Source organism: Barbatula barbatula (genome assembly GCF_947034865.1).
Source record: "Barbatula barbatula genome assembly, chromosome: 1".
NCBI lineage: Eukaryota > Metazoa > Chordata > Actinopteri > Cypriniformes > Nemacheilidae > Barbatula > Barbatula barbatula.
Genome location: NC_136766.1, coordinates 33364601 through 33377678, shown reverse-complemented (window position 1 = coordinate 33377678; position 13078 = coordinate 33364601). Strand labels below are relative to the sequence as shown.

The 13078-nt window shown below is 41.4% G+C and overlaps 2 protein-coding genes across 2 annotated transcripts; both read right to left on the bottom strand.

The window, feature by feature from the left end:
* Window positions 1–4577: 4577 nt before the first annotated feature.
* LOC306893365 (zona pellucida sperm-binding protein 4-like) lies at window positions 4578–6591 on the bottom strand. The gene is made up of 8 exons (XM_079455154.1): window positions 6230–6591; window positions 5970–6157; window positions 5805–5902; window positions 5579–5736; window positions 5321–5513; window positions 5104–5251; window positions 4948–5023; window positions 4578–4881 (listed from the first exon to the last, which is right to left on the bottom strand). The coding sequence occupies exons 1-8, from the start codon at window positions 6561–6563 to the stop codon at window positions 4811–4813; spliced, it is 1266 nt and encodes a 421-aa protein (XP_079311280.1). The 5' UTR covers window positions 6564–6591; the 3' UTR covers window positions 4578–4810.
* Window positions 6592–10008: 3417 nt separating this feature from the next.
* On the bottom strand, window positions 10009–11850 carry LOC306893356 (zona pellucida sperm-binding protein 4-like). Its single transcript, XM_079455142.1, has 8 exons — window positions 11490–11850; window positions 11232–11419; window positions 11069–11166; window positions 10845–11002; window positions 10561–10753; window positions 10342–10489; window positions 10186–10261; window positions 10009–10121 (listed from the first exon to the last, which is right to left on the bottom strand). Exons 1-8 carry the CDS (start codon window positions 11821–11823, stop codon window positions 10051–10053), a joined length of 1266 nt encoding a protein of 421 aa, XP_079311268.1. The 5' UTR covers window positions 11824–11850; the 3' UTR covers window positions 10009–10050.
* Between the last annotated feature and the right edge of the window lie 1228 nt (window positions 11851–13078).

The following is a 13078-nucleotide window of genomic DNA, read 5'->3' as shown; positions in this document are numbered from 1 at the left end:
GGGCACATGCCATCCACACTGAAGATGTACAGTATGTGTACACCCTTCAAGCGGAGTGGTGTCGACTAAGTCCGGTGGTCCAGTATGCTGTGTATTTTCAGCAGTTTTTTTATGCGGTTGGAACATGCCGACCACGGTAAGTGCGCTGTTGGTTTTAGTATGTTATCCCTTGGTTACATGTGATATGTGCCAGGCTCCAGTAGTGCTGCGGTCAGTAAGGATTGGTGGATACTATAAACGTGCTTAGTTCCGCTCAGGTTGAGCTGAGGGGCATTTGTTATCCCCTGGGAATATCAGGCTCGACGTTATCGGGTCTGGCTCTTTAGGCTGTTTTATGGAGGTGGGAGTTCAACACAGTGGGATTTTAAACCTTCCCCATAGCGTAGCTATACACAATGTAGAGAGACCGACTTGAAAGTGAACGTATCGGATACGTATGTAACTACGGTTCCCTGAAAGGAGGAAACGAGACATTGCGTTGCTGCTGTGTTGTTAATCTCAAGGTCTTATCCATGTTCGTTCAATGCGGCTCGGCGCCGACCTATATGGTGGGAGGCTCTGCCCAAAGCTCGGCACTTGAGCGTCATTGGCCCATAAAATCTACCGGTGCAATGCAATCAAGCTTCAGTATTTGAGGAGCGTAGCTATACACAATGTCTCGTTCCCTCCTTTCAGGGAACCGAGGGCTACATACGTAATGAGACACTTTCTTTGCAGTATTTGAGGTCTGAAAAAATACAGAGCATCTTTTCTGTTATTTTGACCTGTTTCTGTGTCATTTTCTGCAAATAATATTTTTATTTGAAATTTGGAAGAAGTATTGTTAGTACTTCAAAGAAGAAATAAAAAATTATCATTGTATCTACACAGATACCTATAAATAGTCAATTCCAAAAAACTGTAAATTAATATGAAATGGTCTCTTAATTTGTTCTGCAGCTATGTAGTTACATTTGTATAGCCAAGTTTAGCTGTTACAGGTTTTCCAAGATAGCAATGTTTGCTTTTTTTCTAATACTTAAATACAAGACACAAGGTGCTGGACTATGGTGATATATTATATATGCATTCATCTGCTCAATGCCTTCATATGATTGATGCAGCCTATCATGCATCGCTGAGATTTATTACTAATTGTAAAGCTCGCAGCCATCACTGTGAGCTGTACTCTCGTGTAGGGTGGTCTGCTCTGGCCACACGGAGGCGTTGTCATTGGTATGCATTTATATATAAGGCTATTATTGGTGTGCTTCCATCCTATTTATGTTCACTTATTATGAAAAAAAGTGTTGGTCATTATTCTCTTCGTTCTCAGGCTGTTGTCTTGCTTTCTGTCCCACATGTCAGTACTGAGCTGGGTAAAAAGGCCTTTGTTTATTCTGCTCCCTTTACATGGAATTTGCTGCAGAACAACTTAAAACTTAGTAAGTTGATTCCTGAGTGTTTTTAAGTTAAGAATGAGATGTTTTGAGTTGGACTCCCTCACATGTAAATGTTTTAATTAAGATTTCATTGTAAGTGCAAAACTGGCTTTCAAATTGTTTCTATTAATTTATTTGTTTTATTTTTCATGGTTTTTTTTGTTTTTTGTGTGTCTTGTACGTATGTAATGATGTGTTGTAAATTCTGCTGCCTATCTTGGCCAGGTCTCCCTTGTAAAAGAGATTTTTAATCTCAATGGGCTTTTCCTGGTTAAATAAAGGATAAATAAAAATAAAAAATAAAAAATAAAACAAGGTACTACTACTATTAGATAAAAAATATCTAATGAACCAGCCCAAAAAACACATAAAATAAAAAAACTTATTTGTCCACGAGACAGCTAAAACCATCTGACCTAAGGTATAAGACCTTTAAAACACTTACATGACACATAATAGTTTATTTTGACCAGTCAGATGATAACTGCTTTGATGATAAGTTGTATCGGGAGATGGCACCTTAGAGCACAGATGCAAAATAATGACACATTAGGGCAAGATTGGGTTCAGACCACTAGAAACTTCCAGGTTTTAAGGTACTGTCACCACACAGACTTATTAGATTGAATGTTCCATCAGTTGTACCCTTCAAAATCAATAATCCTACAGGCTTTGAGGTGCTCAGATTTGAGCACTTCAGTTTGGAACAACCCTTCCGTATGGTAGACTTGGCGGTTTCCACTTTAACAAGCCCCTCTGATGTGTTTTTTCTCCATTTGGAACACACCCTTTGACCTGTTCAGTATAGCACTGCTGTTTAAAGGTCCAGCGTGTAATTTTTGGGATGATTTATTGATAGAAATGCAATCTCCATAATATACATAGCTATGGCTTCAGAGGTGTATAAAGAGCTTACACAACAAAGCGTTATGTTTTTACTACAGTAGAATAAGCAATTTCTATCTACATACACCGCGGGTTAAAAGTCTGGCTACAGTCTCATTTTCTTAGCATGAACATTAAAATAGAAATATTAATAACTGGACCTCCATCTCTTGGTATAAAATATAGGTTTTTCCTTGACACTACCTCTATTTTCCATCGGCCAACGTTAAGAATTTTGGTATCACTAAACCCTTCACTAACCTAGGGAAAACAGTCACTCTCCCGTACCTTCTCTGGATCTGTTCCACATTGGTGGAATGATCTACCTGCTGCTACAAGATCAGCAGACTCTGTTGCCATCTTTAAAAAAATGCCTAAAATCACATCTCTTCCGTCAACACGTCTCTGACTGATTTATCCCAATTCTTTTCCCTTTCCTTCTATAAAAAAAAGAAAAAAGTAACTGTCACCCCGTGACAGGGCCGAGGGTTATTTACCACACTCCGGAGGAGCAGACACCAGAAAACACCAAGAGGCGGACAACAAGGATGCGTTTTAAAAGGTAAGTTTTTATTAATCTAAAAAGGGTTAAAAGCAGGGGTGGGGATGCTCGTGGCTGTAGCGTGGACGCAATGAAGAAGGGGGGGGCTGGTAGGTACTTTTCCGTCCTTCAGGTAAGTATATTCCTCTCTAGGTGGGCCTCGTGGGACAGACCGGGAATTTCCTCGTCGTCAGACTCGTGGAAGTACTCGTGGGGCAGGCAGCTTCCGGGCTCGGATTCGTTGACGTGCTCGCAAAGCCACCATTCAACTCTTCACACTAGCTCCCTCTTTGCTCCCAGCCTTCGCTCTCGTTCTGGGTGTAATGGAACGGCATCGTCAGAAGAATGGTAAGGCTGGACTTTCGTTGATGTGGGATGCAGTGCTCATGTTTTGTGGCAACAACGGTGCGTTGAGTTTTCCTTCCTCCTCTACACCATGCACACGATCTTTAGGGACCTGGAAACAACTACGGGGACAGTTAAATTTGAAAGCATCTTCAAAGTTATGGACCAGTTTCATCCATCAGAGACTCAGAGAAAACACAGTTGTTTGATCTCACCACACTCGTGCATAAATCACTCTGGTAAATCCTCACACGTGTTGGTTTCACTCTATCTTTACAGCGATTAATCAACTCGTTTCTCTCCTCTTCATAGGGTGGATGATCCAAAGAATAGTGGTTTCAGAAGATAAGCCCAAACTCAATGATCTCCCCAGCTGGTACAGTTACTGTTCCTCACTCGCCCCTCACTGCCGCTACTATGATCCACTCAAGTAATCCTGCAGCACTTCACAACTGCCCAAACATTTCTCTTCCCCCTTCCTCTTTTTCCTTTTACCATGCTTTCAGCCGCTCCCTTTATACTGTGCTTCATTGAAGCATGTGCTTCTAATCATTGGCTTCAGCTGGTGCTCGTTATGGTGTCGCACCGGCATTTCTTCCCCCTAGCAACGAGTCGAAGTCTTTTTAGTTCCTGGTTTGTTCACCCGGTGACATAACCTCACTATTCTTAGCTTTGTATACTGTGCTAGGCTTTAATGGACTAGTTTGATGCACTTATGTATTTTGTTGCCTATGTTGTTATAACTGCTTCCAATGTTTCCTCATCGGTAAGTCGCTTTGGATAAAAGCATCTGCCAAATGACTAAATGTAAAGCCTACGTAAACTCTACAAAGCTGCTTTTTTCCAGCTACATCGAATTGTGCAACTCCGCGCTTTTAACAGTATAAAAGATGCAGAATCATTAGTTCATGCACTGGTTACAGCTCTCCTTTACTATTGTAATGCATTTTACATTCATATCTCCCCTATTTTGTTATGTCTCCACTGGTTGCCAGTATCGTCTCATGTGAAATGCAAAACGCTTCTGGTCACTTTCGTCACTCAATGGCCTTGCACCTTCCTAGCCATCAGACCGGCTCTCTTTGTTTGTTCACTCCGGTCTTCCAGTTCGGATCGGTTTAGCTCCAATGGGCAGTAGGTCTTCTATCACTCAGAACTAGTTCCATTAAGTGAATTTAAGCCAAAGCTCAATTTTCTCCTTTGGCAGTCTTTTTAACCTGGATATCACTTGAACATATTGAATACTATAATTTGCATGGTGTAATGGTCTTATTTTGGCTCACCTCTTCGTGTATTGTTTATTTAGATTCCTAAAGCATGTTGTTTTCATGACATGGTTATGAAATGTCACAATTGCGACTCCTTGAGTGGGCAAATGTCCACATGCCAATTTGCAATGATTGTTGAATTGCTGTCCATTTTAAAGTGTCCTTGAGCCTGGGAAATGTGCTATATAGTAAACGATCAAAACAAGCAGTTTGCAAGTTCAGTTCTAATGAAACCTTACACAGCTTTTAGGTGCAGTTTATACCAGAACAATCCTCACTGGGGAACAAACACTAAAAACGCAGCTATACAATGTTTGAGTCGAGGACTTTATTAAAAAGGGCAATTCAATTTACATTGTGAAGAAAATCCCTCCACTGGAAACAACAGTTTCTTCCCGCCTCTTGTCAGCAACATCTCGCCCTGGAACAAGAAAGTGTCAGGACGACTAAACTAAAACAGCAAAGCAAACCAAAATGAAATACATACTGCTTTTCCTGGCACAGCTCTGTTCACAGAAGCCAGAAGCAGGGTGGCACACCGCTGTACTACAGTGAATGTAGATCTGACAAACAAAGACATCAGCTTTAGCAACAAATACAAAAGGCAATTTAGAGTATACAGAAGGCTGTAAGGAACTCATACAGTCTCCTGCAGAGGGGCCAATGATGCTGGATCCACAAACGTGAACATCTTCACAACAAAGCGCTTGTAGTGGGTTGGGAACTGAAGACCAGACGAGCCAACTGTAGGAACCAGTGTGGTCAGGTAACGATCATCCTGGTAAGGGCATCTAAAACAGAAGCGATGGTCAGGACTCGTTCACAGCGTAATATCTGGATAAGCTTTGGATTCTACTCACCCATCAACTAAAAGATCCCACTGTGGTAAACTGAGAGGACTAGGGGTTGATGTCGCCCAACAGTGCCCCAACATCAGGACAAGATTGGGGTCAGTTCTCTCCAAAATGCGCACCTCAACATACACAGGGTCTCGCAGAACTTTTGTGACTGGATACTCATCCTCACCGTAGTAGGACGTATACGCCTCATCTCCTGAGGATTAACACTTGTCTCAATCTAAAGCACGACTCATTTGGAAAGGCATAGCAAATCAGCACCTTCTGCACAGCCTTTAGTGACACATTGGCCATTCGCCAGCCTAAGTTCCACCCTGAGGGGTCCAGGAGCAGCTACAGGTGGAGGTGGGGGAACAGTGTTGACCTCCACAACCAGAGCTTCCACAGCAGTGGCAGAATATCTACACTGGAAGAGAAGTCTACAGAAACAAACTGTGAGCTTCTGACATCGGTTCAAGATTCACTCATGAGAAAATGGGTAACCTACTCAAAATGACTGTCCCTTGTAATGGAGCCAAGAGGTCCAATGCCCACTTCATAGGATGAAGTCATTCTGTTCTCATACACCACATAATCATTTTCCTCCTGCAAGCAGAAATACGATTGACATCAAGTCTGTTCTAGACACCCAAATCACAAACAGCAAACTCACCATCATGCTGGTGCCACAGGCAGTGACTGGAAACTGGTAAATGGCAAAGGAAGGTGTGGAACCAACAGGACCACAAGGTGGTTCATTTCCACCCAGCAGACGGACTGTGTCCAGACTCAGACGAGGCAGCGTGACATCTCTAGCCACCACCAACACAAACTGACCATCTCTCATACACTGGACAGTCACTGTAATGAGAAAGAGGAAGTTATCAGAGGGCCAGCTTGGCAAGAAACACTTAACTGGTAAAACACCTTTACCTGACATCCCATAATAACACTGCTGTCCATTAAAGCAGCAGTTTATAGCTTCACACTCAGCACCACTGATACCAGGTTGTCCACACTGGATCTGCTCATAATCCGCTACAGCACACTTGTCAAGAGGTTCTGACTGCACCACAGGCTTCTGAAGTGGAAACTTCTGAGAAAACTGTTGTTCAGTTTTAGGAGCGAGTCCAAATCTCTGTTCATTTTGCTGGAACCCAAGAGCTTGTGGACTATTAACTGGAATCCCTCTCTGTGGAACCGCTCTGCAAACTGAGCTCAGTAAAAGAAAAAGCAAGTGCCTCAGTAAATTTCTGTTTCCAGCCATTAGTCTACAACAGAAGATACACTGACTGTTAGTCTGAGACACTGATTGTTGGCTTTTTGTACTCTGTAGATTCATTAGTGATAACGAGAACCCCTCCTCTGTAATTAACATCTATCACAGTCCAGCTCTGCACAATCAATACATTTAACAATATATTTTTTTGGATTTCCTCTTTCCAAACAAAAACCACGAAATCTAGTGAACATCTGTAAATATTTTCAACACTGGGGCTTCTCCACAGACTAATTCCGGCACATAAAATCTAAATGCAGGGCTGCGTCTGAAATATAGTGATGTGACAGGTGTGAACTTCATCTAATTCATTATGTTCTATTAACTAATATGTTCCATGTAGTATCTGTGGGTGTGGTATGAATATATACAACATCTGCCATGTTTTTGTTGTCATGTTACCTAAATTTTCTTTGACCTGTAAACAGCCATAAAAATAATCTTCTTGGCCATTATTAAGCAAGCATATTTCAAAAGGTTATTTAAAAATCTAGATGTTAACCCTTTCTAGATGTATTATGGTAATTATAGTCTAGTCTCCTCAGTAGTGACATAAAGTCATCCAACAGCAATGTGAAAGACTGACAGCATGACAAGACACATGAAAAATCAGGGTAATAACCCAAAAAAATAAATAATTTTTTTTCTACTTTTCCCAAATACATGTCGAAATATTCCTGTTGTATTGTTTAAAGTGGCCGTGCAACAGTGTTTCATGCATTGTGACTTATTTACAATGTTAAACGTGTTCTCTTCTCATGCTTTACGTGGTCAACTTAACATAAACCGAGTTGGACGTATGACGTAGTATTTCTGTGTTGTTTGTTTGCTGTATTTGGGTGATGAATGTTATATAAACGGTGGATATAACGGTGGTTTTGGAGATCGTTTGAAAATGATAGATGGAGCGGCTGTCCCAGCGCTAAAAGATTCTGGACATGAGCCGCACGCAGTACATGAAACTTATGTCTGTTTTTTCTTGACAATGTGTGCGCACGTGCTTAATTTGAAATTTGGAAGAATAGAACAATACGTTAGTAGTTCACAAAATAATTATTTACATCGTTGTATCTACACAGATACCTATAAATAGTCAATTAAAAAAACTGAAAATTAATTTGAGATGGTCTCTTAATATTTTCTGCAGTTATGTAGTTAAATTTGTATAGCCAAGTTTAGCTGTTACAGGTTTTCCAATGGTAGATAGCCAAGTCGTTTTTCCAATACTTAGTAAAACCTTGTCTTGTATTTATTTCTTCTATTTTCCACCTGTTTTTTGTACAGTCATTGCTTATAGGTGAGGCAATGGATTGTTATTTTACACATCAGGCTATTATTGGGACATAATATAACAAATCTCTAATAAACCAGCCCCAATTTCAAATTAAAAAAAATTATCAATTTGTTCACCAGACAGCAAAAACCATCAGACCTACAGTACGAGATCTGTCAGACGATAACTGCTTTAATGATGAGGTGTATTGGGAGGATTCGTGATATTGCCACCAGATGCCACCTTACAGAACAAATGTTAAATAATGAGAAATGAACCAATGTGACACATTAGGACAAGATTGGGTTCAGACCACTAGAAACTTCCAGGTTTCAAGGTACTGTCAACACACAGATTTATGAGGGTGAATGGTCCATCAGATATACCTTTCAAAATCCATAATCCTACAGGCAGTTTGGAACAGCCCTTCCGTACGGTAAACTTGGCGGTTTCCACTTTAACAAGCACCTCTGATCTGTTTTTTCTCCATTTGGAACACACCCTTTGACCTGTTCAGTATAGCACTGCTGTTTAAAGGTCCAGCGTGTAATTTTTGGGAAGATCTATTGATAGAAATGCAATATAATATACATAGCTATGTCTTCAGAGGTGTATAAAGAGCTTACACAACATTGTCATTTAGCAGACGCTTTTATCCACAATGATCCACAAGGGGTCCCCTTGCATGTAATTCGACATGTTCTTTCAGCTGTCACAGTGTTTCGAAAGGGAGGGGGGCTGGAGTGAGCGGTTGGTTGCAATTTGCAACCTTGCCGCTAGGTGTTACTAACTGATTCCTCTGAATGTCGTCAATCCGACGTATTCGCTGAAGCTCTTGATTTTGTTTCTACATTTTGTTTGTTTTCATAGTTAGATTAGTTGGGGATTATGAGATATTGGCGAGTTTATTTCAATGGTTTATTTTCTTTATGACATCACTAATTAGGTTCCTTTTCCCTTATGTTGAACTTTGTCTAATTCAATGTTGATTATTGTTTGGAATCAATTCTTTAAAGCATTCACTTTTTCATGTTGTGGTGTTTCTCTTTTGACCCAGTATCAATTGCATTCCACCTTAATGTTACAGAGACATCCCTAGTTAAAACAGACACGTAATAATCTTCATGTGTCTGTGAGTTAAAAGTTTGGCTACAGTCCCATTTTCTTAACCTGAACATAAAACAGAAATTTTAATAACTGGACCTCCATCTCTAAACTAAAAATAACTAAGGTTTATCCTTGACACTACCTTTATTTTTCCATCGGCCACTGTAAATAATTTTGGTATCACTAGACCCTTCACTGACCTTGGATGCCTACATCCACAAACTCTACAAAGCTTTTTTTTTGCAGCTACGTCAAATTGTGCAACTCCACACTTTTATCAGTAGAAAAGATGCAGAATCATTAGTTCATGCACGGATTACATCTTTCCTTTACTATTGTAATGCTTTTCTGGATGATCACCTAATCACCTGTTTGGAGTACATTTAAAGTTCTGCTTCCAGAATGCCAACTTTCACAAATACATCTGCTCATATCTCCCCTATTTTGTTAAGTCTGCTGGTTGCAGGGTTCTTGTGTGAAATACAAAATGCTTCTGCTCACTTTCAAGTCACTTAATAGCCTTGCTCCCTCCTATTGTTCCAACCGTATAGTCGCTCCAGTCTTGCAATTCTGAACTTCTGTGTGCATAGGTTCTCTCCAATGGGCAGCAGGTGTTCTGTCAATGCATCCAAATGTTGGAACTCACTACCCTTACCAGAAAGTGAAATTAAACAAGCTGTAAAAATACTTGTTCACTCATAAGCAGTTAAAATGTCCATTGCTCCTTTGGCAGTCTTTCTAACCTGGATATCACGTGAACGTATGGATACTATCATTTGCATGGTGTAATTGTCTTATTTTGGCTCAACTCTTCATGTAGCCTACCTTTTCACGTTGTCATGACATTTTTGTATACAAATTTGACAATGTATTTTTTGTGCCTTGATTGGGCAAATGGCAATTTGTTATTTTACAATGATTGTTAAATTGGCATCCCTTGTAAAGATTCCTCGAGCCTGGGAGAGGCTATATAATAAAACTAGCAGTTTGAAAGTTCTCAGTTCTTAATTAACCTTACGCCATAACTCATTAGGGAGAAAACACAGCTACACAAACAATTGAATCCAATTACTTTATTAAAAAGGGCAATTCAGTTTACATTGTAAAGAAAATCCCTCCACTGGAAACCACAGTTTCTTCACGTCTCTTGTCAGCAACATCTCTCCCTGGAACACAAGAGTATCAGTACGAAAACTAAAACAGCAAATCAAACCAAAATGAAATACATACGGCTTTTCCTGGCACAGCCCTGTTCACAGGAGCCAGAAGCAGGGTGGCACACCGCTGTACTACAGTGAATGTAGATCTGACAAACAAAGACATCAGCTTTAGCAACAAATACAAAAGGCAATTTAGAGGATACCGAAGGTTGTAAGGAAATCATACAGTCTCCTGCAGAGGGGCCAGTGACGCTGGATCCACAAACGTGAACATCTTCACAACAAAGCGCTTGTAGTGGGTTGGGAACTGAAGACCAGACGAGCCAACTGTAGGAACCAGTGTGGTCAGGTAACGATCATCCTGGTGAGGGCATCTAAAACAGAAGTGATGGTCAGGACTCGATCACAGCCAAATTCTTGGATAAATGCATTGGATTCTACGCACCCATCAACTAGAAGATCCCACTGGGGTAGACTGAGAGGACTAGGGGTTGATGTCGCCCAACAGTGCCCCAACATTAGGACAAGATTGGGGTCAGTTCTCTCCAAAATGCGTACCTCAACATACACAGGGTCTCGCAGGACTTTTGTGACTGGATACTCATCCTCACCGTAGTAGGAAGTGTATGCCTCATCTCCTGAGTATTAACATGCGTTATTGTCTCAATCTAGAGTTTTAGACCAGTGCTACAACTACGACTCGTTTGGAAAGGCATAGCAAATCAGCACCTTCTGCACAGCCTTTAGTGACACATTGGCCATTCGCCACCCTAAGTTCCACCCTGAGGGGTCCAGGAGCAGCTACAGGTGGAGGTGGTGGAACAGTGTTGACCTCCACAACCAGAGCTTCCACAGCAGTGGCAGAATATCTACACTGGAAGAGAAGTCTACACAAACAAACAGTGAGCTTCTGACATCGGTTCAATATTCACGCATGAGAAAACATAACCTACTCAAAATGACTGTCCCTTGTGATGGAGCCAAGACCTCCAATGGCCACTTCATAGGATGAAGTCATTCGGTTCTCATAAACCACATAACCATTTTCTTCCTGCAAGCAGAAACACGATTGACAAAGTCTGTTCTAGAAACCCAAAGCACAAACAGCAAACTCACCATCATGCTCGTGCCACAGGCAGTGACTGGAAACTGGTAAATGGCAAAGGAAGATGTGGAACCAACAGGACCACAAGGTGCTTCATTTCCACCCAGCAGACGGACTGTGTCCAGACTCAGACGAGGCAGCGTGACATCTCTAGCCACCACCAACACAAACTGACCATCTCTCATACACTGGACAGTCACTAATGAGAAAGAGGAAGTTATCAGAGGGTCAGCTTGGCAAGAAACACTTAACTGGTAAAACACCTTTACCTGACATCCCATAATAACACTGCTGTCCATTAAAGCAGCAGTTTATAGCTTCACACTCAGCACCACTGATACCAGGTTGTCCACACTGGATCTGCTCATAATCCGCTACAACACACTTGTCAAGAGGTTCTGACTGCACCACGGGCTTCTGAAGCGGAAACTTCTGAGAAAACTGTTGTTCAGTTTGCGCCGCGAGTCCAAATCTCTGTTCATTTTGCTGGAACCCAAGAGCTTGTGGACTATTAACTGGAATCCCTCTCTGTGGAACCGCTCTGCAAACTGAGCTCAGTAAAAGAACAAGCAAGTGACTCAGTAAATTTCTGTTTCCAGCCATTAGTCTACAACAGAAGATACACTCACTGTTAGCCTGAACCGCTGATTCTTGTCTTTTTGTACTCTGTAGATTCATTAGTGATAACGAGAACCCCTCCTCTGTAATTAACATCTATCACAGTCCAGCTCTGCACAATCAATAAGTTGAACAATATATACAACACGGGCCATTTTTTTTGTTGTCATGTGACCTTAATTCTCTTTGACCTCTGATGTATTAACAACCATAAAAATTATTTACTTAGCCATTGTTAAACAAGCATATTTCAAAAGGTTATTTAAAAGTCAATTTAAATGGCAGACACCTAAATGTGAATATCAGCCTGCATACCCATGACATGTGGAAGATGAAAGCAATCAGAAAGAATTTGAAAAATGTATTTAAGTTTTTAAATTACCTATATAAAGCCATGGAAAAATTAAGAGACCATTCCAACTGTTGAATTTCAACAAAATCAAACCTCAGGAGTGTCATAAAGTCATCCAACAGCAATGTAAAGGACTGACAGCATGACAAGACACATGAAAAATCAGGGTTATCACATAAAACACAGCAGAAATATGTACAAGCAAGGAGTTCAGATGGGTCAGCTGAATAGCTTGAGCACACTTCAGAGGCTGGCGGAGCGTCTCCTTTTCTGGGCAGATGGGAATCTCCTGTCGATTCGGGCAGTTCATGTTCCTGGCAGTCACAACTCTGGTGCAAATATGCTGTCCCAGGTGGTCCAGTTCACGGGGAGTGGAGGTAACATCCGCACACTGTGCAGCTGATCTGGAGCCTGTTCGGAGAGGCGGAGATCAATTTTTTTGACTCATAGGAGAATAGGCACTGCCGGCTATTCTTCTAACTGACGAACGCCTCATGGTAGGGGATGTTCTGTCGAGTTACTGGCCCAAGGTGCAGAAAAATGCTTTTCCCCCAGCAAAAATTATACTGCTAGTGCTGCATAAGAACAGGGAGAGACTGTGCTGTTAGTTGCACCGAATTGGACCAGCCAGCCATGGTTTCCGGAGTTGGTAGGAATGCTGACCGATCCCCCTAGGAAGGGATCTCTTGTCACAGGTGAGCGGCTCGGTGTGGCCCCCGAGGCTAGAGTTATGGAACCTGCATGTTTGGCAGGTCAGTGCGAGGAGCATCTGCTCAACGTTTTTGGAGATGATCGCGGAAGCAAGAGCCCTGTCGACCAGACATCTGTACAGTTTGAAATGGCAGGTTTTCGTTTCATAGTGTAAGACAAAAATCTAAATGCAGCTAC

What these genes read in the sequence shown, in the direction of transcription:
- LOC306893365 (XM_079455154.1), bottom strand. Translation starts at nt 6,563, where the DNA reads ATGGCTGGAAACAGAAATTTACTGAGGCACTTGCTTTTTCTTTTACTG. An exon ending in CCTGTGGCACCAGCATGATG is followed by an intron (nt 5,903 to 5,969) that starts GTGAGTTTGCTG and finishes TTCTGCTTGCAG; the next exon opens with GAGGAAAATGATTATGTGGT. An exon ending in GAGCTGTGCCAGGAAAAGCA is followed by an intron (nt 4,882 to 4,947) that starts GTATGTATTTCA and finishes TTCTTGTTCCAG; the next exon opens with GGCGAGATGTTGCTGACAAG.
- LOC306893356 (XM_079455142.1), bottom strand. Translation starts at nt 11,823, where the DNA reads ATGGCTGGAAACAGAAATTTACTGAGTCACTTGCTTGTTCTTTTACTG. An exon ending in CACTAAAGGCTGTGCAGAAG is followed by an intron (nt 10,754 to 10,844) that starts GTGCTGATTTGC and finishes GTTAATACTCAG; the next exon opens with GAGATGAGGCATACACTTCC. An exon ending in GGGCTGTGCCAGGAAAAGCC is followed by an intron (nt 10,122 to 10,185) that starts GTATGTATTTCA and finishes CTTGTGTTCCAG; the next exon opens with GGAGAGATGTTGCTGACAAG.